Source organism: Protomyctophum parallelum (genome assembly GCF_964188405.1).
Source record: "Protomyctophum parallelum genome assembly, chromosome: 18".
Taxonomy (NCBI): domain Eukaryota; kingdom Metazoa; phylum Chordata; class Actinopteri; order Myctophiformes; family Myctophidae; genus Protomyctophum; species Protomyctophum parallelum.
Genome location: NC_139716.1, coordinates 14,433,609 through 14,455,628, shown reverse-complemented (window position 1 = coordinate 14,455,628; position 22,020 = coordinate 14,433,609). Strand labels below are relative to the sequence as shown.

The 22,020-nt window shown below is 42.2% G+C and overlaps 1 protein-coding gene across 1 annotated transcript; it reads left to right on the top strand.

Annotated features, from left to right (window-relative positions):
• The first annotated feature begins 9,337 nt into the window (after positions 1-9,337).
• LOC310875384 (uncharacterized protein) lies at positions 9,338-16,310 on the top strand. The gene is made up of 3 exons (XM_083788593.1): positions 9,338-9,396; positions 10,973-11,706; positions 15,248-16,310. The coding sequence occupies exons 2-3, from the start codon at positions 11,026-11,028 to the stop codon at positions 15,389-15,391; spliced, it is 825 nt and encodes a 274-aa protein (XP_083644719.1). The 5' UTR covers positions 9,338-9,396; positions 10,973-11,025; the 3' UTR covers positions 15,392-16,310.
• Positions 16,311-22,020: the final 5,710 nt, after the last annotated feature.

Below are 22,020 nucleotides of genomic sequence, written 5' to 3'. Positions count from 1 at the left end.
GATACTCCTTGTACCAATACCACTCTTTGGGAGACTGACACGCACGCACCACACACACATGTCAGTCGTCCTTCGATTTTTCAAAAATAGCAGACCTACAAGCTCATGATCTTGTAGATCTGCTATTTTTAAATAGCTAAAGCATAACGTAATGCTAACACCAAAAGGGGTTCCCGCCTAAAATGGGTTAACTCATATTTTCCTTTTTTTACCCTGATTCTTTTCCCCCACTGATTATTCACTCAGTTTGTATAACTTTCGATGTATAAAACTTACTCAATTAGGGGAATATAATGGGACGATACCCGGAGCTCTGTTACTAAGCTGCCATCTTGTGTAGCGTCACCGGAAACTACACTTTTAAAACACTTTTATTTTACTCTATAAACTTTAGCTTTGACTTTGGAGTTAGGAAAGTCTTCTTCTTCGTCCCCTGCAAAGCTGGCTTTGCTCTGGATTACTACCGTGTATGCTATTAACAATAAGTACCACAAACACTCAGGAGGTCGACTGTACACAATACACATTATAATGAAAATACTTGTTGTATTTATTGCTGGTATGTTCATCAACAAAGCTCGGGGGGGAAGACCCGGGCAGCTGCATTGTAATTATTCACGCAGGAAGAAACCCTCTGATAACTGCTAAGCCCTAGGGCGATATGACGGTACGTCGGGTAGCTGACCTTTCAGTCAGTGACCTCAGGGAATCGCCTAATCGCAACTGTTTGAGGTAATCGCAATTATTTTTGCGATAAATGTCAAATTGTTTCCATGTTGAATCTTTTTTTGGCCATTTTCAACAATGGATCTACAAGCTCAATGCATCACAATGCGTTGTGAACTTGTAAATCGGCTACGCACGCGCGCGCGCACACACACACACACACACACACACACACACACACACACACACACACACACACACACACACACAATGGTACCTTTCTCTTGTAATATGTTGTACAGGGATTTCTTTTGTAAATACTGTAAAATATTAAAATGTGAAAGCTCTGTCCAAGGTGACATATTTAAGATGACGCGGTTATGTCTGTCTGCGTTGTTTTGTGAATGGCAATGAGTGCTTGTATGGGCGTGTTGCCCTGCTACAGCATAGTGAATGTGTGAGTTGTGAATTGAGTGAATGTATTGTTGTCGGTTAGGTTTATTAAGCTGTATTATTTAACTTATTTTCTTTTTTAATATATTTTTTATTTTGTCCAATCTGTATGGTATGTTAATACAATATAACTTATACAATTGACGTGGTTGTATTTGGTCTCCCTGCTATTCTATTGAGAATTCATAGAATAGAAATTTGACCCTTTAAAAGGTCAATTCTATCTCTCCTCCGTGCAAGCAGGCAGGCTCTATGGGCTCACTGGCAAGAATGTCAGCACTTGTGCGCAGGAGACCCGGGTTCAAATCCGGGACGGAACAGGAAAGTTACATACCGGCAGTGCAGCTTTAAGTCACCAGTCAGCTGTTCTGTTGTCCTTGTTGCTAACATCATGCCTATCCTTTGACCACATGACCACCCTATCCTCCCGGTTCAGGGTTTGAAACTGTACCGAGTATGGTAAGCTGCCATGTGGGTGTGTAGTGGGTGTGTCGGGCTGTCATTCCACTGACAACGTGACAAGTTTGACTAACGCATTAGTGGCTAATGCAAATATTACACCCCTCTTCACCTTTTATCTGGAAAACGTCGGCGGGTTCAGAAGGAGCACCTTTTACAGTATAGCTGTATAGCTACCGTTGCTTTGTGTCGAACCATAGCTACCGTTGCTTTGTGTCGAACTTAGGAATGCTTCAATGCACTGCCAGTGGCGATATACCAGTTCAAACGAGGTGCATTATCCTATTATGCGTTTATGAAGGAGAATCACAGGCATGTTGCTCAGACATACATGTACTATGTGGACAGTAATGATGATCACGCTTGGCTAGTAGTGACCCCCACCCCCTATATATAATACATTTTCTTTATTGAAACTTTAGATTTACTTACAAAATGTTCTCATCGCAAAGCCATTGAATCACAGGCTCTGTACTTAGTTCCCTGCATGCCTTATTATCAACACATAAGTAGGATAAATGAAATGTGAGTTAGGCCACCTAACCTAGCATTAACATGCCTTCTCAACAATGGCGACTGGTACTCTGTTACTCTGGTACGTTGAGTGACACTGTGGGGATACGTTAGCCTGACGGGAAGCCGACTGAAAGCTACAGGAATGCGTTCAGAAACTTAAGGGGAAATATTTATTGGATTGGTCATTTTAATGCCTTGCGCCGGTCATTCTCAAACTTTTACATTTCAAGGACCCCCACAGCTGTCCTTTGGGAGTGTACAAATGTGAATGTGTACCTTGAGACATGTAAGGGTCCATTTGGACCCCCCTCAAGGAACCCTGAGGGTCCGGCTTTTAGAACCACTGCCTTATGCAATAATAAAGTGATACATAACATAGCCAACATATACGATTTTGAGGTTGTCCGAAAATTGCTACAGTTGGTGGACGTTTGTGCTGTTGTATGATACTGTAAGAAAATGACAAGCAGCTAGTGTTTGTTTGAGTGTGTTTTTTAAATAGTGCCTGTAAGTCCTTTAAATCCTAGTGTATGATAAGTTATTTATTGTTGTATAGATATTGATATTGTTCCTTGTTTACAATGTGCAATGTGGTTCTAGTCTTAACTGTCTGTCTGTCCCAGCCTTGAGGAAATAAACCAAATAATGCAAAAGATTTCTAGTACAGTCTGAATGTTTGTTTTTTTGTTTTTAACAGTGAGTTTTGTTTTTTATTGGTGTGGCGTGGGTGGCCTTGCCGTTTGGAACAGGGATGGTCTGTCCGCCTGTCTCTCTGTCCCCACAAATGTAGACCAATCGCAGCAGCTCAACTACAGCCAACCACGCGGCCAGGGTCAGTAGAAATGATCCACATTAACACATGTTGAACATTGAACATTTGTTCAAAGATTGTTGGACAACAACTTCAGAAACTTTATACATCCACATATGATAACAGCATCCTAAGGTTAGCAAGGAATATCACCTCTAATACTAAGCATGTGTTGTATGGAGAATATAGGTTGCTACCTTCAGGAAGGAGATATGGTGTACCAGCATACAATAAGGTCAGACTAAAGAGGTCCTTTGTCTACCAGTCGACCTTGAGGCTTAATCAGGAGATGTAGTAGCCACAGGATAATCTAAGCGGTGGATATTGCTCATGTCTCTATGTATGTAAATTGTCTTGTTATTTGTGTTTTGTATATGTGTTTCTGTGCTGTGTCGCAAGACAAATTTCAGTGTGAACTGACAATAAAGTACTATATCATATCATATCATATCATGTTATCAAATCTGGTCAGTTTACAGTATGCAGTATGCACTGTATGTAGATGAAGGCACTCAAGGAAGGAATTCTCTCACTGATTCAAGCCAGATAATGAGATGAGTGATAACTAGTAATTACTAACTTTGTCTTGTTTCTCTTTAAACCACTGTGGGTTTTAGATTCTTATGTTTGAGCACATGGTGGAACAAGATGGCTGGAGCAAAGGTCAAATAACATGTTCTACTGGAAAGGTATATTTCGACCAGTCTTTATGGTAAAGTGTGATTATACAATTTAACACAACTATGGTGGTTGGTCTACCTATTCTTCTATTGTGACATTTCCATTCTGTGGTCGGGTAAGACCACTACTGTTGCACACACGTGGTGTTGTAGGAATCTCAAAGCACAATCTATCCTGTATCCAAAATCCACAGAGCACCCAGGTTGGAATCACTGCGTAAAGGGCCATGCACTAATAACTATATCATTCACCATTGTCTTTGTTATAGTCCACATGAAATGTTTTAACTATTATCTTTATATTCATTGTTACAGTATATTAGCTATTGTGCTTGGTGTGGACTTCTCTTAAAACATAAAAATTGCAACTTTGAACAGCTAATAAATCTCATTTGCCTTGCTAAAAGACACTTCCTTCCACATGATGCCAGGAGGAGATGCTGGGATTGAACCGGCGATATTTCGATTTCCAGACAACCGCTCACCTCTGCTGTTAAGTGAGTCACTGCAAGTTAGCTGTGGGCAATATGACTTCAAAGTGTTTGTACAGATCAAGTGTCAGACAGAGATATGTCTCTACACTGTGTCTACGTGTACTTCCTTACCACATAAACCCTATCGTCCCTCTGGGCATGTTATAATGGGCGAAACATTAAGTGAAAATGGATCTTCAATCTCAACATTTTTGCTTGATTTTGAGCTTGTAGAATCTACAAGCTCAAAATCAAGCAAAAATGTTCAATAGATGATCTACAATGTAGATCATCTATTTTTCACAACAAAATATAGGGTTTAATATATAACACACTATTCAACAATATGACAGACTATTCTATGTCTTTATTTACGAAAAGAGACGACTGTACAAATAGTCCATGGGCTAGATATATCTTGTCCTTTTTAGTTGTACCGAGATCTCAGCTGGCCCATGGACTAAAAGGCATAATAGGAGGTCGTAAACGTAATGACAGAAAAAAACTCTTGCATGTGACTGTCATTATATGCAAGTAAAAATATTTAATGGGAATATTTTTCTTTCTTTATGTCTTTTGTTTTACGGCAATCAGACAACCCAAAGATAGCCAGAGTTTGGTAAAACGTTACCCTTTGTTATACATTTTTTGGGGGAAAAGGATATTGACTGATTTATTTTGTCCTATGACTCCAAGGTCTGATACAGGTGACAAACGGATGATGGTACAGAGTTTATTTCCTGTAAGTCAGTCAGATCTCAGGTGTGTGTGTGTGTGTGTGTGTGTGTGTGTGTGTGTGTGTGTGTGTGTGTGTGTGTGTGTGTGTGTGTGTGTGTGTGTGTGTGTGTGTGTGTGTGTGTGTGTGTGTGTGTGTGTGTGTGTGTGTGTGTGTGTGTGTGTGTGTGTGTGTGTGTGTGTGTGTGTGTTCTAATAGCTCCAGGCAACATGTGAACCTTAGATGACTGACTACTGTTTGTCAGTGAATGTTCCACAAGGTCATTCAAGTCATTCGTCCTGGATAATGTCTGATGCACAGTATAGAGGTGACCCTCCTTTTTCTTCCTTGCTGTGGTCTTAATCCCCAAACTAAACTGACCCCTCCACAATTTGTAGGTTTCTCAACCTACATGTTGAGAAACAATGCAGTAAATTATCTGGTGACAAATGATGTCGATGTTGTCAGTTACTGGGATGTCTGATGTCAAGAACTTCCTCAGAAAAGAGTTTGAATCTCAATGGAAACCGTATAACCGGATTGCCTGGTTGATTCACCATTAAAAGGAAATGTGCCCATAATCAATCATAACCCATAATCAAAAAGGTGTCTGCTTACTCATAGAGTAAGTTGCAATGAACAGCAACATGAGTTTAATATGGAAGGTTAGTTTCTTTCCCCCACACCATGACCATATCCCCCCTCCCAACACAACAATGGTCCGCAGGTTGATTCTCAGTCAGGGTGGTGGTCCCCAGGTTCATTCTATAGTCAGGGTGGTGGTCCCCAGGTTGATTCTCAGTCAGGGTGGTGGTCCCCAGGTTGATTCTCAGTCAGGGTGGTTTTCCCCAGGTTGATTCAGTCAGGGTGGTGGTCCCTGGTTGATTCTATAGTCAGGGTGGTGGTCCCCAGGTTGATTCTATAGTCAGGGTGGTGGTCCCCAGGTTGATTCTATAGTCAGGGTGGTGGTCCCCAGGTTGATTCTCAGTCAGGGTGGTGGTCCCCAGGTTGATTCTCAGTCAGGGTGGTGGTCCCAGGTTGATTCTCAGTCAGGGTGGTGGTCCCCAGGTTGATTCAGTCAGGGTGGTGGTCCCCAGGTTGATTCTCAGTCAGGGTGGTGGTCCCCAGGTTGATTCTCAGTCAGGGTGGTGGTCCCCAGGTTGATTCTCAATCAAGGGTGGTGGTCCCCAGGTTCATTCAATCAGTCAGGGTGGTGGTCCCCAGGTTGATTCTAAGTCAGGGTGGTGGTCCCCAGGTTAATTCTATAGTCAGGGTGGTGGTCCCCAGCTTGATTCTATAGTCAGGGTGGTGGTCCCCAGGTTGATTCTCAGTCAGGGTGGTGGTCCCCAGGTTGATTCTATAGTCAGGGTGGTGGTCCCCAGGTTGATTCTCAGTCAGGGTGGTGGTCCCCAGGTTGATTCTATAGTCAGGGTGGTGGTCCCCAGGTTGATTCTCAGTCAGGGTGGTGGTCCCCAGGTTGATTCTATAGTCAGGGTGGTGGTCCCCAGGTTGATTCTCAGTCAGGGTGGTGGTCCCCAGGTTGATTCTATAGTCAGGGTGGTGGTCCCCAGGTTGATTCTCAGTCAGGGTGGTGGTCCCTGGTTCATAATCAGTTGAAAACCCCTGCTCTAGCTGTTAAATAAGTCCGGAATTCAAAATTTACTTGAGTAAAAGTACAAAAGTATTGGTATCAAAATGGACTTAAAGTTGTTTATGGCTGTTGGTAAGGCATTCCACATTTTGGTGGCATACCAGGAGAACACATTTAAACCCTTGTTCGTGCCAAATCTGGGTTGAACGGCGTTTGTGTTGTGATTGTGGGCTTGATTGACGTTTTTGAAGTAGTTAGACGGGTACATGGGTACCAGGCCCATTGCAACACTCACCTGGAACCCCCTCAAGGACCACTGGTGGTCCCCGGACCACTGGTTGAGAACCCCTGGTCTGTGCGAGTGAATGTGAGTGAGAGTGTGTGTCTGTCTCTCTCTCTCTCTCTCTCAGACGTGATAAATAACGTCACTGCCTTTGTGCTAATTGCCCTGCTGCGGTATCCATCCAGCCACGACCTGCCTCTGCTTGATCGTTGCCATGGTCACCCACCTGGCAGCTCTTCCTGGCCTATCATAGGGCGGGGGGGCGGAGCTTCTCGAACCGCCACCCACCTGGCCCGTTTCCAAGGCTGAGTGATTGACATGCCGCTACGCCCTCACGTGGTTGGCTGCCCGGACAATGACCATATATGGAACGGTATCTGTGTACCTCAGTGCACAACACACAGGTTCCCTATACCACACACACACACACACACACACACACACACACACACACACACACACGTTTGTATTACTATACTTGTGAGGACATCAGCATTTCATGATGGTGATTTATGAATGCCATTTGTACCACTTTTTTGTAAACCTAACCCTCAATCCGGAAAATGCTGACATAAAAAATAACAATCAGCGGAATGCCGAAAAACAAAAAAGCAGGTCAATACAAGACAAAATATATACAAATTACGTTGTGAGCAACGTCATTTGTATATATTTTAGTCCGCTGATTGTTATTTTTTGGGTTGCATTTTATGTATGAAAGGTACTATATAAATACAGTTTATTATTATTAACAAGCTTTTAAATCTGCTATTTCTGCAGTGCAACACCGGTACACAACTATTAAATCAGGCATAACTCCAACCCTAACATTTAGACCTAATATCGAAATGTCTAATCCTAAACCCAGTGGTGTAAAGTAATTTTTTTTTCAAAGTGCTGTACTTGCATAACAATTTTGAGATAATTGTAGTTGTAGTATTGTATTTAAAGGGGAATACCACTCATTTTCAACATTTTACTATGTCATTAATATACCTTTTCAGACCTCCAGTTCTAGGAAACGCAGAATGGGGGGACTTTTTTAATTATTTAATCTCTAAGGTATATTAATTAATGACAGTAAAATGTTGAAAATGAGTGGAATGCCGTAAAACACAAGCACTGCTTTTAAACCATGAAACAACCAACTTCTCGTGTGAGGGCCAGGAAAATGGTCCTCATAATGCCCATTTCTTAAATTCTACTATACTTGTGGGGACATTTGGCCCTCGCACAAGTATAGTAACACACACACACACACACACGCTGGTGGGTGGTGTCGACAGGTGAGTAAGAGGTGGTTAGCTACTTACAAGGCCAGACACATGCGACGATGATGATTCAAAGCTCGTGAAGGAGGAGGATTCTGCACAGTCAGTCAGACGGAGGTTTTTATTACCGTGTGTGCCTCGTCGCTGCAAGGTCGAGTTTCACACCTGTGTCTGTGAGGATAATGAGTGTATCGTCAGCCAAACACTGTCACGCTTTCACTCTGGGAATAATAACGCTCATTATGCTCCATCTAGTGTGTGCGTGCGTGTGTGTGTGTGTGTGTGTGTGTGTGTGTGTGTGTCTCAATGAACTCCACAAAAGCAGAAAGGGAATGCAGTGGTGTGTACTGTATATGAGTATGTATGGACGTCAGTGTCTGTCTGTGTGTATACATTACAGTATGAATCTGTTTGTGTGCTATATGGCTTCATCCTGGAGTTTAGTCCATTTATCCCTGTCTCTGTTCTCAGGATGTATTGGTATCACACACACACACACACACACACACACACACACACCCTGTCCCACCCAGTGAGTGCAGTGTTTACCGTGCCAACAGTGGGATCAACATTCAGTGACCAAGCTCAGTCTTTTTTATCTTTTTACGCCTACTTTAAAGTGAGGCAGAGACAAATCCTTGTTGATACCGCAAGCATAGAGAGTGTAGAGCGCAGCCTGTTCATCCGACCGGTGAATTAGGATAAGTTAATCAGTGTTCAGTGTGCGCCAACTTTAAGGACAAAACTGTTATTATTGAGGTCTGTTTTCTGACTCCAGCCACAAACGTGATGGAAACAATACAGGCCTTCTGATAAGTGGGCTAAAACGATTTCAAACGCCAAGCCCTGGGAAAAAAGACTGTAAGCAAAAAGATTAATGAAACTGTATAGCCCTAGGGATAAGACACAAACGTCTGGTTTGAACTGAAGGCCACTCTCCTCCGTCTATCACAGCTGATTGTAGTTAATAATAATAATAATAACAGCTGATTGTAGTTGTATGTAGATATTCTGAGTAGGATGTCCCTTTCTGATGCAAGCTCTTCTGTGAGCTTAACTGTTTATTGACAGTCTATAGGTTGCGTTGTGTTGTGTTGTGTAATTGTGTTGTGTTGTGTCAAGCACTGAATATCTAAAAAAAACAAGAATAGATGTCTCTCTGTCTTACAGATCGTCTTTCTGTGTTCTGTAAAATGTTACTAAAAACATAAACTGGACAACTTTGTGTGTGTGTCTGTGTGTGTGTGTGTGTGTGTGTGTGTGTGTGTGTGTGTGTGTGTGTGTGCGCGGTGTGTACCTGTGTGCACCCGTGTGCACGCTTGCTTTGGTGACGCTATGCTGACAGGTTTAGGCACGGTGTGTGTGTGTGAGGGGTGTAACCTTAGCTCCAAGCACAGAGTCCAGCAAGAGAGAGAGAGACAGCAAACAGAGTTCACTGGCAGACGTCGTACACAAGCGCACAACACAGGAAAGAGCAGGTAAACGCTGTCTTGTTTTCTTTCTCTCTCTCTCCCTCTCTCTCTTTTACTCAATTACTCAATTTAAAATGTCATGTTTGTGTGCTATATTCAGTTAAAGTTCCTTCCTCCCGAGGCTGTTCTTTGGCACTTGTTCAAATGGTTCTCTTCCATTGTCTCTGACACAGTTTCTATGTATGTCTTAGTGATGTCTGCAGTCCGCTTTCATGCGCTACCTGCCTGTTATCCTATTAGTCACTTAGTTTGGGTGGTTTCCATGTGTAGCTTCTGGACCTCTAAATACAAACTGGTATTGTGATGGTGGATAGATTAGAGTGTGGGGGTGTGTATGGCCAAAAAGAAACATCAGTACACAGTAATGTATTGTATTACAATATAATAGACTACCGGTATACACTGTCTATATAGTCTATTGCTAAGTACAATTTTGAGGTATTTGTACGTTACTTGAGTATTTCAAATTTCCAATACTTTTACTTCTACTTATTTGAAAACTTTAGTTACAACTTAAGTTACTTTGTAGATTTGTATTATTATTACAAAACTTACATTAAACCACTTCAGCCCTATGGACATTTCGACTAGGTTCTACCATGTTTATTTACAAGATCACAGTTTTAGGAGAGAGAGACATGTGTCCACCAACATTAAGTGAAGTTTCTGTAGCCTTGGGATATTTGAATTCTTTATCAGATTAACGATACTTTAGCCACTTAAGCCCCTACGTATCTAGGCCACGTCATTGTACGAAAAATGGTGAAAATACCACATCTACGGTATAAGCTCTACTAAAGTGACGTGTTGTGTGAGCTTGAACATAATGCTACTTTTGAAATGTTTTAACCCATTTTGGGCAGGAACCCCTTTTGGTGCTAGCATTATGTCATGCTTTAGCTATTGAAAAATAGCAGATCGACTGACATAGAAACATAGCTTTTTCAGAAAACTGTCAGGATGTAGAAGACATTTTTAGAATCTGATCTCAGGTCAAAATGGGTTTTAAAAAGAGATGAAAATTTTTCAAGAAATTCATGGAAAACGTTAGTAGAAAGGTCTTTGATAACATATATTGTTTTGCTTAGAAAGACATTGCCCAAAACTGGTGACGGCAGGTAGGACGTGGTTATGTGTGCTGCGTAGGGCATCAGGCTGACACTGACACGCAGAAGATAAACACACTGATTGGTTTTGGCAGCAGTGAACGGTTCGACAGGTTAAATGAACGTCAAAGTCCTCCCGTCCTGTTGGGTCATTTGTGTATACAACAATGTATGTTTTGGAACATGGTGTCTTCAGACATAATGCTTATCTGCATATCCCTGATAACACCGACTGCAAGCCGTTGAGACACACACAAAACCGTGAGCGCACACGTGCATTCAGCCAGCAGCATTCCTCTCCTCTCAGGAAGGGACTGATAAAGGAGATATCTTCCACTGACCTCCAGTGTAATATGGCATTATCTCTCTTATCTACACATGATGGTTGTGTGCATGTGTGCGAGAGAGGGAGAAAGATGATTAGGCTATCAACGGCATTAAACTAATATCTTTCCTGTTCTATTTCTCCCTTTCAGCAACAAAAAACTAAAGACAGGCGAGTGAGTGGAGACCAGAGGCAGAACAGAAGATGGCGATCGGCAAGACCTCCAGGATGAGTTCCGTTCGGAGCTCCCTCCGGGCCCCCAAGTTCCTGGACAAAGCGAGCGGCTTCTACGGCCGCCTGGACGAGCCGGCCAGCGCCAGCGGAGAGCGGGACACCGAGGAGGAGAAGCAGAACAGCACTACGGACGGCAGCGGGCCCACAACCGCCCCGCGCGGCCATGGAGAGAGGCTAGAGGAGACCTTCGACTTCGAGGGGTTGATGGACGACGGGGAGACTCTCCTCTGCAGGAAACCCAGCCGTATCAGCAGCAGATGGAGACGAAGCACCAGGAAGAAGCAGAAGGAGGCAGAGCCCGAGGAGGACCCAGCGCCCCAAGACGGGAAGCCCACCCCGGGCACGGAGAGCGGGCCCGACGCCATGTCGCCTGCCGCCCCAGGGGTCACCGGGACGGAGCCGGAAGAATTGGGCTTGGAGAGCGTGAAGAAGAAGGAGACGGAGGAAGAGCTGGAGGGGCGAGGGACGGAGGAGGCCGCACGCATCCACTTCCGGGAGGAAGAGGACGACCAGGTCCTCATAAGAGACAAGAAGAGAGGAAGAGAGGAAGAGGAGGAGGAGGAGGTGGGAGAGGAGGAGATGAGGATGAGGAGAGAGCAGGAGCAGGGGATGAAGGTGGTGAAGAGGCACACAGTGAAGACCTACCGCAAGGTGAGAGAGCCAACTGTTTTGGGCACGTCACAAAAAACGAGAAATGTTCACTAAAATCAATGCTTTTCAAACATTTTCAAACTAGCACATTAAAGACTTGTTTTAAGCCTGCAGATCAGTTATTTTTGCACGACATGTCATACGACAAAGTAAAAACAAAATAGGGCTTTTAAAGTTAATTATTTGTTTTCAAGAGTTTCTGTAGGCCATTTTAATTTGTTGATTTTGTAAACTTTTGACTCACATTCCTTATCCTTATCCTAAACGTAATCTCACTGATAATAACCAATACCTAAATTCTCAATCGCACGCACGCACAGAATTAGCCTTTACCCTGCCCTATTAACAGATTAATTCTGTTGACGTGACGTAATCTGTCCAGTTTCACTGTCTGCGTTCCAAGAGTACAACAGTTTTCCTCGTACTGCGCTGTATGCTAAGCTATAGTCACCATGGAGACTTTTATACCCCCCTAATAATAATGATACTCTTAGGGTCAAAGTACAGCCTGGTTGCTCCATGTCACCGAGCCATGAGGTAATCCCTGATAGGAATGTTTCCCTTGTCTTCTACTTCATGTTTACAGACGATAAAGAGACGTTGAACTTTGGTGGAACCTGGGGTTGGATTGCATGTACCATTGTTTGTACTTCATAGATTTACCCCAAATCGGAATAGTCGCATTTCAGAAATGGAGGGCTATATCTTGCGCCCTTAACCCTTATCCCTAAATTAATTTGCCATTTTTTACTATTTTTAAAAACAGTAGTTCAAATCTACAAGCTCACAATGTCTCGATGTAGATTAGGCTAGTTGAACTATTTTAAAATGTTTTTCAAAATAGTAAAAAATGGCAAATACTTAGGATTAAGGGTGGCGCAAGATGGAGCCCGGAGACTTTTACGTCGAGAAACAGAAATTTAGTTCACTCTCAAAATCGGCCTTTTATCACAAACAAACAACAAACCACCTTTTTGCTAAGTTAATATCCTTGATAGAAATTCCTTAGTGCCTAGAAAAAAGTACCAGATCTAATTTCTCGTCTAAATGTTCTATATTGTTGAAGAAACAACCTAACTCCATTTTTGAGCTTTTTTTTTTTTCATTTTTGTTTCATAAATCAATGCTATTGAACGCCCTTTACGTCTGTGTGTTGATGAAAGAAATATTGAACAAATGAAAAGTAGCTTCGACAAAAACCTCCTAAACTCAACAGCAGAGATATATTGAAACTTGAAAGATATGTGAACTGCATTATTTGCAGAATGTGCTAAAACTAAAAGTATGATTGTGGCCCTGTTTCTCCATACAATAGGATCGCTGCTGTCGGGCGGAAACCTTGCATTTCCAAAACTAGAACTTCAGGAAATGGAAAGGAAATGGAAGGAAACTTAGTCACAAGTTCATAACTTAATAGCTTTCATTGGTTCAATGCTTATTAAATCCCCCTGACACTTTACCACTTTAAACTTGTTATGTCATTATACAGTAGGTGAAAATTATAAATAGCAGATCTATAACTTGCTTACAACTTGTTGCAGCGTGTAGATTGGCTATTTTCACTACTTTTGCGTCACTGTCGCACACCAAAAAAAACATTACAATTTCAATTTACAATTTAGGCATTTAGCAGACGCTCTTAATCTGAGCGATTTACAGTAAACAAGAACAAAAACATGGTATTACATCAAATACATAAAATAGTCATCATGAATCATATCATGTAAGCTACAGTAAGAACCTACGTATGATTCATGATGATTCAACATGAAGACATTATGAAATACGGGAGGTGTATCCAGTATAGGGCCCTATTTTCCCCTTGTGGCTTGTTGTCGTGCACAGGAAGCAACAGGTACACTAATGCAATCCAAGTTTCTGCCTACATTCAGCGTCAAAATGTAAAGTTGAAGAAGTGACGTTAATTTGGTTCTTTGGTTGGCAGGCTTTCAGTGTGCACCAGGTAGCCTACAATGTATGTGAGGTGACCATAGGTGCACAAAATGACTAAATGACCTCTATGGTCCCATTGAAGGGGTACAACTGTCTTCTGGACACACACACACACACACACACACACACACACACACACACACACACAATAGATGTATAAGTCTGGTTTGAGTGGTTTTTACCACATGTAATACTACCTGTCTCATGTAATTGCAGAGATTTTCGACTTCCAGTTTTTCCAAATTACCCCTCCTTCAACACACACACACACACACACACACACACACACTGCTCTGTCATCCACTGACCCCCCGCCCAGTATGCCCACACCATAAACATTCCATTGCCATTAACCAATCACCTCCTCCGTCTCACCAGCATTCCTTTCTAGGGTTTATGTCCGATCTTATTTGAGGTCAGAGATCATTCCAAACACAGTTTGTTCATTCATAAAATACTCAATCTCCGTTCGCAGCTAATCACTCATATTTCTTACATAATCGCCGCTGTCGAGCAGAAACCTTGTATCTCCATATTTCACGTTTTCATATTTTCTTATAGTCGTATGACAGTGTCAGGCAAGAGTAGCTACCGGTAAATATAGTTGATCTACACGCTTACGACACGTCGCGATGCGTTGTGAAGGTCTGCTATTTTTGAACGATCACCCTCATCACACACATCGGCTAAGAGAAGTGTAGAGCTCTGTGTGATCACGTCCTCACCAAATGGACCCTTATTAGTTCTTTCACTTGTTTTGAGTGTGTAAAATGACTCAAGAGTTAAATCATTGTTAAACATATGCATTACTTCTTTGTAAATTAATTTACAAGAAGTCTACATAATTAGAGAATGGAATCCTATCCAATGATAACAAAATTCTAGCACATCTAAATCTCATCAAATGGTCGTTCGTGGCTCAAACTCTCAAACAATAATGGGGCCTTGCTATGAAAAAGGTTGAAAACCAGTGTTCCACACTATTGCATCCTTTGCACGGTCATTACCCCTTCTCTGTGCCAGAGGTTCTCAAAGTGGGGTCCGGGGACGGCCAGAGGTCCTTGTGGGGGTATTTTTGAAACATTTGAACGCAAATATTGTAGGGGGTTCCTGGCACAAGATATTTTGAGAGATATTTCACAAGATATTTTCTGCAGCTAAATATGTATTAATTTGGCATGAAAGGGCCTGAGAACCAGTGGTGTACATTTATTCAAGTACTGTACTTAAGTACAATTTTGAGGTACTTTTACTTTACTGGAGTATTTCTGATTTTAAATACTTTTACTTTTAGTCCACTACATCTCTGAGGCAAATATTGTACTTTTACTCCACTCCACTTTGAAACTTTTAGTTACTTTGTAGATTTCGATTATTATTAAAACATACATCCACTTCAGCCCTGCATATATTTTGGCCATTTGATAATAGCTGATCTACTGTACAAGCTGTCGTATTGATACTTTTACTCAAGTAAAGAATGTGAGAATCTTTTTACACTGTTCATTTGACACGAAATGGTTTGAGAACCACTGCTCCGTGTTGCCCGTCGAGTTGAAATGACCTTTGCCCTCTCGTTACCCACCAGGCCCTGGACCGAGCCTTCCGTCGAGGCTGGGAAGCGTTCGTCGCCAACCTCTACAGCGTCACGCTCACGCCCGTCAACTCGTCTTCATCGCCTTCGTCGAAGACAAAGCACCAGCACAGTGTCGCTTTGGCAGAGTTCAGATAGAGCTGGGCTGGACTGCCATGGACAATACTAATCCATTTTAAGAATTATAATTGTGTGGTAATAATGTCAGACCTGGGCATCGTTGTACTTTATACAAATTCGTCCCAACCTCTAAATATCCGTATCTCGGAGACAAAACATCATCTAAAGTCAGGGGACTCTCCATCATCATCACACATAAATATTTCTTTTTTTAAATATGTATTTATTGCCTTCGGCATTACAAAAGATACAGATAAATATTTCTGCGGGACATGCTGACAGCATAATGATGTACTATTATACATAATAATTCACCCAGAAAAGAAAACCTCAGAGACACTGATTATTTATTTTATTTTATATTTGATTATGTATGCCTTACAGCAAAGCGGTACAACACCGCTTTGATACAGAGCATGAATTAAAAAACTGTCTGAGGTTTTGCAACATTCCAGCTACTGTGAAGGCCAATCCTTTCCCTGGGTTTAGCGCTGTGAAACGCCCTTGCTGTTGATGTGTAACCCAGACAAAATGGAAACTTCACTTGCCGTTGGCGAGAGCTTTTTTATGGTCGGAGAAATTAATGATTGACCCCGATTCATGTCACAGCCGTGTTGTCCCGTTCAACATGTTAATCAATGCCATTTATGGCTCTGTCAGCTGGGTAATCTGTGATCAATAGGCGCTAATGAGCGGTTGTCGGAAGGAGACAATTTACTATAGCTCAGTGGTTCTCAAAGTGGATTTCAGGGACCCGCTGGGTTCCTTTGAGTTGGTACTAAACGGGTCTAGAACTCTGAGAATGTACAAATGGAACCAAATTATGGGGTCCCTGAAATTAAAACGTTAGAAAACCACTATTGTGACTGTAGATAATAAATCCAAGCTCTGTCCATCTGTCTGTCCTTCATATATCTCGAGAACTGTTCAACCGCTGGACTTCCCAGTGGAGTGCAGCGTTGAGTGTGAAGTCGAAAGGATGATCGGTCCTCCAGAACGCTGCAAGCAGCCATACTGTAGTTCTCCACAATGCCAAGGAAACAGGCCGTTCTGTATGGCATGTGCTCTGAACTGGTACAGTGGTACTGCATTAATGCTTTGAATTATGTCATGTGTATACGTACGTGTGCACGCATGTACAGACGTGCTGTACACAGTATTGTCAATATTGAGACACATACTGTACAGTACATGCGTCCTTACACACATTTGTGTAAATGTGTGTACAGTACATCGACTAAAGTAATTCCCTGCCCTGACCTTCGCAACATGTGTGCACGCACGCACACACACACACACACACACACACACACACACACCCTTATCGCTGGTAGACTTCCTCACTTTGGTTAAAGTTCTACCTTTCACTGGCTGTCCTTATGAAGGTCATCTAACCTGAATGGACTTCTCTGTCTGTGTGTGTGTGTGTGTGTGTGCGAGCGTGTGTGTGTATATAGTCTGATTGAGTGACGTATTCCATATAAAGAGTTGGTAAACATAGGCCTACAGTATAACAAGGGGACATGAAGTGGCTCAGGGCCAGTGGCCGGATGGTTCCCAGTTCAATCCCGTGGGCTCCTCCAGAGTTTGTGTCGAAGTGTCCTTGAGCAAGACACTGAACCCCTAATTGCTCCTGATGTGCAGGTTGGTGCCTTGCATTTCCACCGCCATCGGTGTGTGAATGTAATGCACAAATCTAAAGCGCTTTGGCTAACAGCGCTATATAAATGCACCCTTTTCAATTTACAAAATGACAGTCCTGGCGATTGGTCAATTTATCTATTCAGTGTTTTCTCTCGCAGTGTTGAAGCCACCAACTGTTGAAGTAAGAGCTGAGCTGGTTGGAGTAGAATACTATGTAATTGTATAATGCTGCTGTAAAACAAGTGTTTTCATTTTCTTTGTTTAAATCTTAACTGTTTTTATACCCTAATCAATGCTTTATTGTTCACTACACAGAACTTTTATGACCAAATAAATATAAAAATAATGTTAATTGGCTTCCTTTGACAATCCATGTGAACGCAACATTAGAAGTCAGTCCACCCAGGAGAACACAGCTGGTGCTTTTACTGTGCTGTGGCCTCATGTGGGGAGATACTGTATGGTCAGAGATGTACATTAACCACTTAAATTTACTGAAGTAGGGAGCGTACCTAGATTTGTCCTGCTCCATATTAGTATACTGGGCCCTGGTTGGTTGGTTATAGCCTGGTTCCAGACAAATAAAAAGTACACAAACCTGTGGATTTGCGCCCTCTACCGATATTGACGTCAGACTTCGGTGCTCTATTGCAAAGGCAGGTGAAGGCTGGCTATGCAGGTTTGACTTCTCTCTCCTTATTGGATGAAATATTGGTATCGTGACCCGAAATGTCTGTATTTTTGAGGGGCGCTATGTCCAGCTTTGAGGGTTTATGTCACTTCACATGGGTGTGATTTTACAAAAGAGCTGGGGAGATGGCACGATCCATGTTACTGAACATTCACTCTATAGCAATTATTACAATGATTGCTATCAGAAAAAGATAAGTGACAAAGTGAAATTATGTATCATTTAAATGTATTGTATCATGCATGGATTCAATATATTTTAAACAATACTGTTCTAACCATGACATTTAAGTACCAACAAGTTGCTGAATCTTTCCTCTAGGTGTCAGTGTAGTGTCAGGAGAACTGATGATGCTAGTCTGAGTGCTCTATATTTGCCTGATGAATCTTATGATGCAATATTATGTTCTAATAATGTGAATTGTAATGTAACGTCGTCTCACAGCAAGAACTTTTGTGCCTTCTGTGAATGTATTGTGGGGGTTATGCATGAGGCCTTATCTTACCTTTACTATTAGGAATAGTGGACAATTACATATTAATCTGGGGTTCATTGATGTGAAGAAATGTGGGAACCACTGGTTCAAACAACATTAAGCAACTGCTAAAAGCCAAATTCCAATAGGCCTACCCCTCCCCAAATCCATTGGCTCACTCACACTCGATCACTCAAGCATGGCAGTGTTGGTGAAACTGGCGACCTGCCAAAATGTGTGACCATCTTGTGGACTTCACATAACTTAAACTTACATGGAGGTCTTTAAATATGTGGCCTGCATACTGCTATTGAACTCTGCAAATATACAAACTGCATTGATTTACATTCGGAAACGACAACTGACAGTATGCGATTGTATACACACATATTTCAGCAGGTCACCAATTTCATCGTAACACCACCATGCTGAAGTGAGTGAGCGAGTGGCCGAGATTTTAGAAACACAACCAGCAACTAGGCTACCAATAATTTATTTACAAGCGACTTTACAGAAAACAAGCAAAAGGTCGCTTATAATAAGCAGACACGTATGGCAATATACTGGCTGAAGGAAGGAAAATGGGTGAGTTTAATTGTCTTGTTATAAGGAGCCCCAGCCACCCGAAATTGCCAGCAAGGTGCTACCGGTGCAACTTCCCATAGACAGCCCATTCATCCACCAGAACAGTCCTATCTAATTGTATTAAATAACGTAAAACTCGCCAACATGCTGTAGCCTACGGAAAGCTTGATTTATCTGCAATGTGTTTGTTTAATAAAAATCACACCCTGAAGTGAGGGGCGCTAATATTATATTAAAGTCTACTCATGTTGATTAGGTGTTGTAAATGGTGATGTGAAACAAACGGTGCCAACACAAACATTAAACGCCATTAACAATAAAGAGACAATATGACATAAAAGTTCCCTTAATTGTCAAACAATGTGTTTACTAAACAAACAACTAAAGACAAACATTAAACCTGTGTATAGGAAGGCCCAAAAATCCACTGCAGACATCTTACTCCCTGATGATTTTTTTCTGTGCTGGAGTATCACTCAACAAGTGTTTGTTTAATACAAATCCGTAGACATTTTATGAGCTACTTCCTATCAATAAATTCCTTGCATGTGATTGTTTTATACTAAGTGCTGGAGTTTGGAAGCGCTCGTTGAATATCACTCAACGGCCCATGCATAGGCCTACCACCTGTTTTGAATTTGCACATAGTGCAGGAGGCAGCAGGAGGTTGCTTTACGGATAACGAGCGCTTCCATACTTTTTATGAATTGATGATTTTTATGAAACAATAAACACTTTACAGATAGAGGATAATTCAAGCTTTCCCTACAGCTGCAATGTTGGTGAGTTTGACGTTTAATATAATTAGATAGGACTTTTCTGTTTGGATGCTATGGGAAGTAGCACCTCTGTAGCACCTTGCTGGCAAGATGGCTGCGGTCTGAATAAAGACTATGTGTACCATCTGTTTAGAATCTGCACATAATGCAGGAGGCAGCAGGGGGTTGCTTTACTGTAGCTTTTCGTACAGCCGCAATGTTGGTGAGTTTGACGTTATTTATTTTGCTGGCAAGATGGCAGCCGTGTGCATCCTACTTAGCCTGGCTAATAAGCCAGATCGAATCAGCCGTTGGCAAAAAGAATTTGCCTGACAGTGTGATTTGAGTCTGGCTTATTAGCCAGGCTACAACCTACTATAAATGCCGCCACAACTCTGTGTGTGTGTCTGCGTGCGTGCGTGCATAATGTGTGTGTGTGTGCGGTTGTAATGCACGTAACCCGAGAACCGTTTGCCCCACCGACTTCACATTTGACACACGCGTTCCACACCAACGCAGGGGGTGCAGTGCCCGGTATCGAGTCGGTCGGGCCGGCGGTTCTCCAGAACCACCACAAAAGGCTCTGGCCAGGCTCTGCCAGTGGGCCTAATCAGCCCAAGTGCCCTCACCTGTGCGCCTCTGCCTCAGCCAATATTGGTTGCCATGGCAACAACACACCTGCCAATTGATTATTTTAAAGTTAAAACGGGTGCTATGACAAGTTGACAACGGGTATTATTATGTTCCCAAATTGCATCGTCCTCAAGTAGGCCGATGGCCAACGGGCACGTACAAGTCTACAAGCGAACATGCTGGGGAGGACATTTCACTCGTGTTCACTTGATGTGAAGGTAAATCTATGAAGAGCATACTGCACTTCCCTGTATACCGCCCCCTTGTGGGTTAAGTTCAGTTCAGGAAAGCAAGCACTGCAGATTGCTGTGGGTGGGAGTATACACGTGTCATGCTTTATTACTGTACTAATGTACAAATGTATGTGTCGGCTCAATGAGTCTCAAAACGTTATAATTATGCTGCTGACTAACCCCAGCCTCAGTAGCCTATAACTAGGTATCGATCTGCTTTTTGAAAGCACTGGTATAATTGATAGTTTATTTTGTATACAGTGTTTTATCTTGTCTGTTTTTATTGGACCCTGAGTCTGAACAAATATAGTTGATTCAATTGATTCATTGTTGTCCTTCAATAGAAGTGGGTCTAGTGTGTAAGGGAGGTCTGCATATTTCTCTGTCAAATTAACATCTGATGTAGTCTGTTGCAAATAGTTGATAAACTAACTGTCATCAAGTTTAGGGATAAGGGGGTAAGGGATGGCACAAGATAGGGCCCTATAACTCTAAACTCCAAATCCTGTAAAAAGTGACGTTGCCTGGTTAAAGCAGTTGCATTTCTGGTGAAATGTGGGGAAATATACTTATTGTGGTGGCTTTTAAGTTAACCACATGACACCTTTGTGATGTCACTATTTTGGGCATGTCATTATTGGTGCCAAAATGCCAGACAGGCCCCTCACATACAAGCCATACGTTCTTAAGACTCTGTGGAATTACAAGTTCTACTAGCAAAATGACAGCATGAGAACTGAAAAGGCTCCCTGGGGCCATCCTGAAGGAACCTGGATGTAACCCTCCCCACCTGCCTTCCTCCAAACATGGCCATTTGTTTTAGTTGGAGTGCCACGCTCAGCTGGAGTCTCCACCGTGGAGGATTTGAAACCCTAGTCTCTGCAGCGATGGGCAGAAACTTTACCCTGAGCCAACGCTCAGACACTTTATGCAGTCATAAGTTACAAATAAAATGGAGTGTGGTTGGCCACAGGGAAACCAGACTATAGTTATTGTTAGTGTCGAAGTGTCCTTGAGCAAGACACTGACTGAACCCTGTGCTGTGATGTGCTGGTTGGTGCCTTGCATGGTTTCCGCTGCCATCGGTGTATGAATGAATGTATGTGTGTGTGAATGGGGTGAATGTCATGCACAATCTATGCAAAGCACCTTGGATAAAGGCGCTATATAAATGCACCATTTACCCCATAGATCCTTTTTACAATAAATATCCTGAGATCAAGGCGTTTCACAGGAAGGACATCAAGGTATCATATCAATACTGATACCGGGTGTGCGGAAGTCTTCTCTCTAATCATATCAATACTGCAATGTAAAAGTCCAGTTCAAAATTTCCAAAACTTAATTGAGTAAAAAAAGTACAGAAGTACTGGTATCAAAAATCAAAATGTACTTTTAAGTATGAAAAGTAGAAAATATACTCATTATGCAGAATGTACCAGGTCCATTTCAAGTTTTCAAATGTTTAAACATCTTGATGCAACGCATTGTGAGCTTGTAGATCAGCTACTTTCAAATGGCCAAAATGTATATTTTGACTAACTTATTAACTTTAAGGTGTAGGTTGTTACTCCTCCTAGTTCCCTCCCAACTGAACAGGCCCCCTGGCTAACCTGGAGGACTAGATG

What these genes read in the sequence shown, in the direction of transcription:
- LOC310875384 (XM_083788593.1), top strand. Translation starts at nt 11,026, where the DNA reads ATGGCGATCGGCAAGACCTCCAGGATGAGTTCCGTTCGGAGCTCCCTC. An exon ending in CAGTGAAGACCTACCGCAAG is followed by an intron (nt 11,707 to 15,247) that starts GTGAGAGAGCCA and finishes GTTACCCACCAG; the next exon opens with GCCCTGGACCGAGCCTTCCG.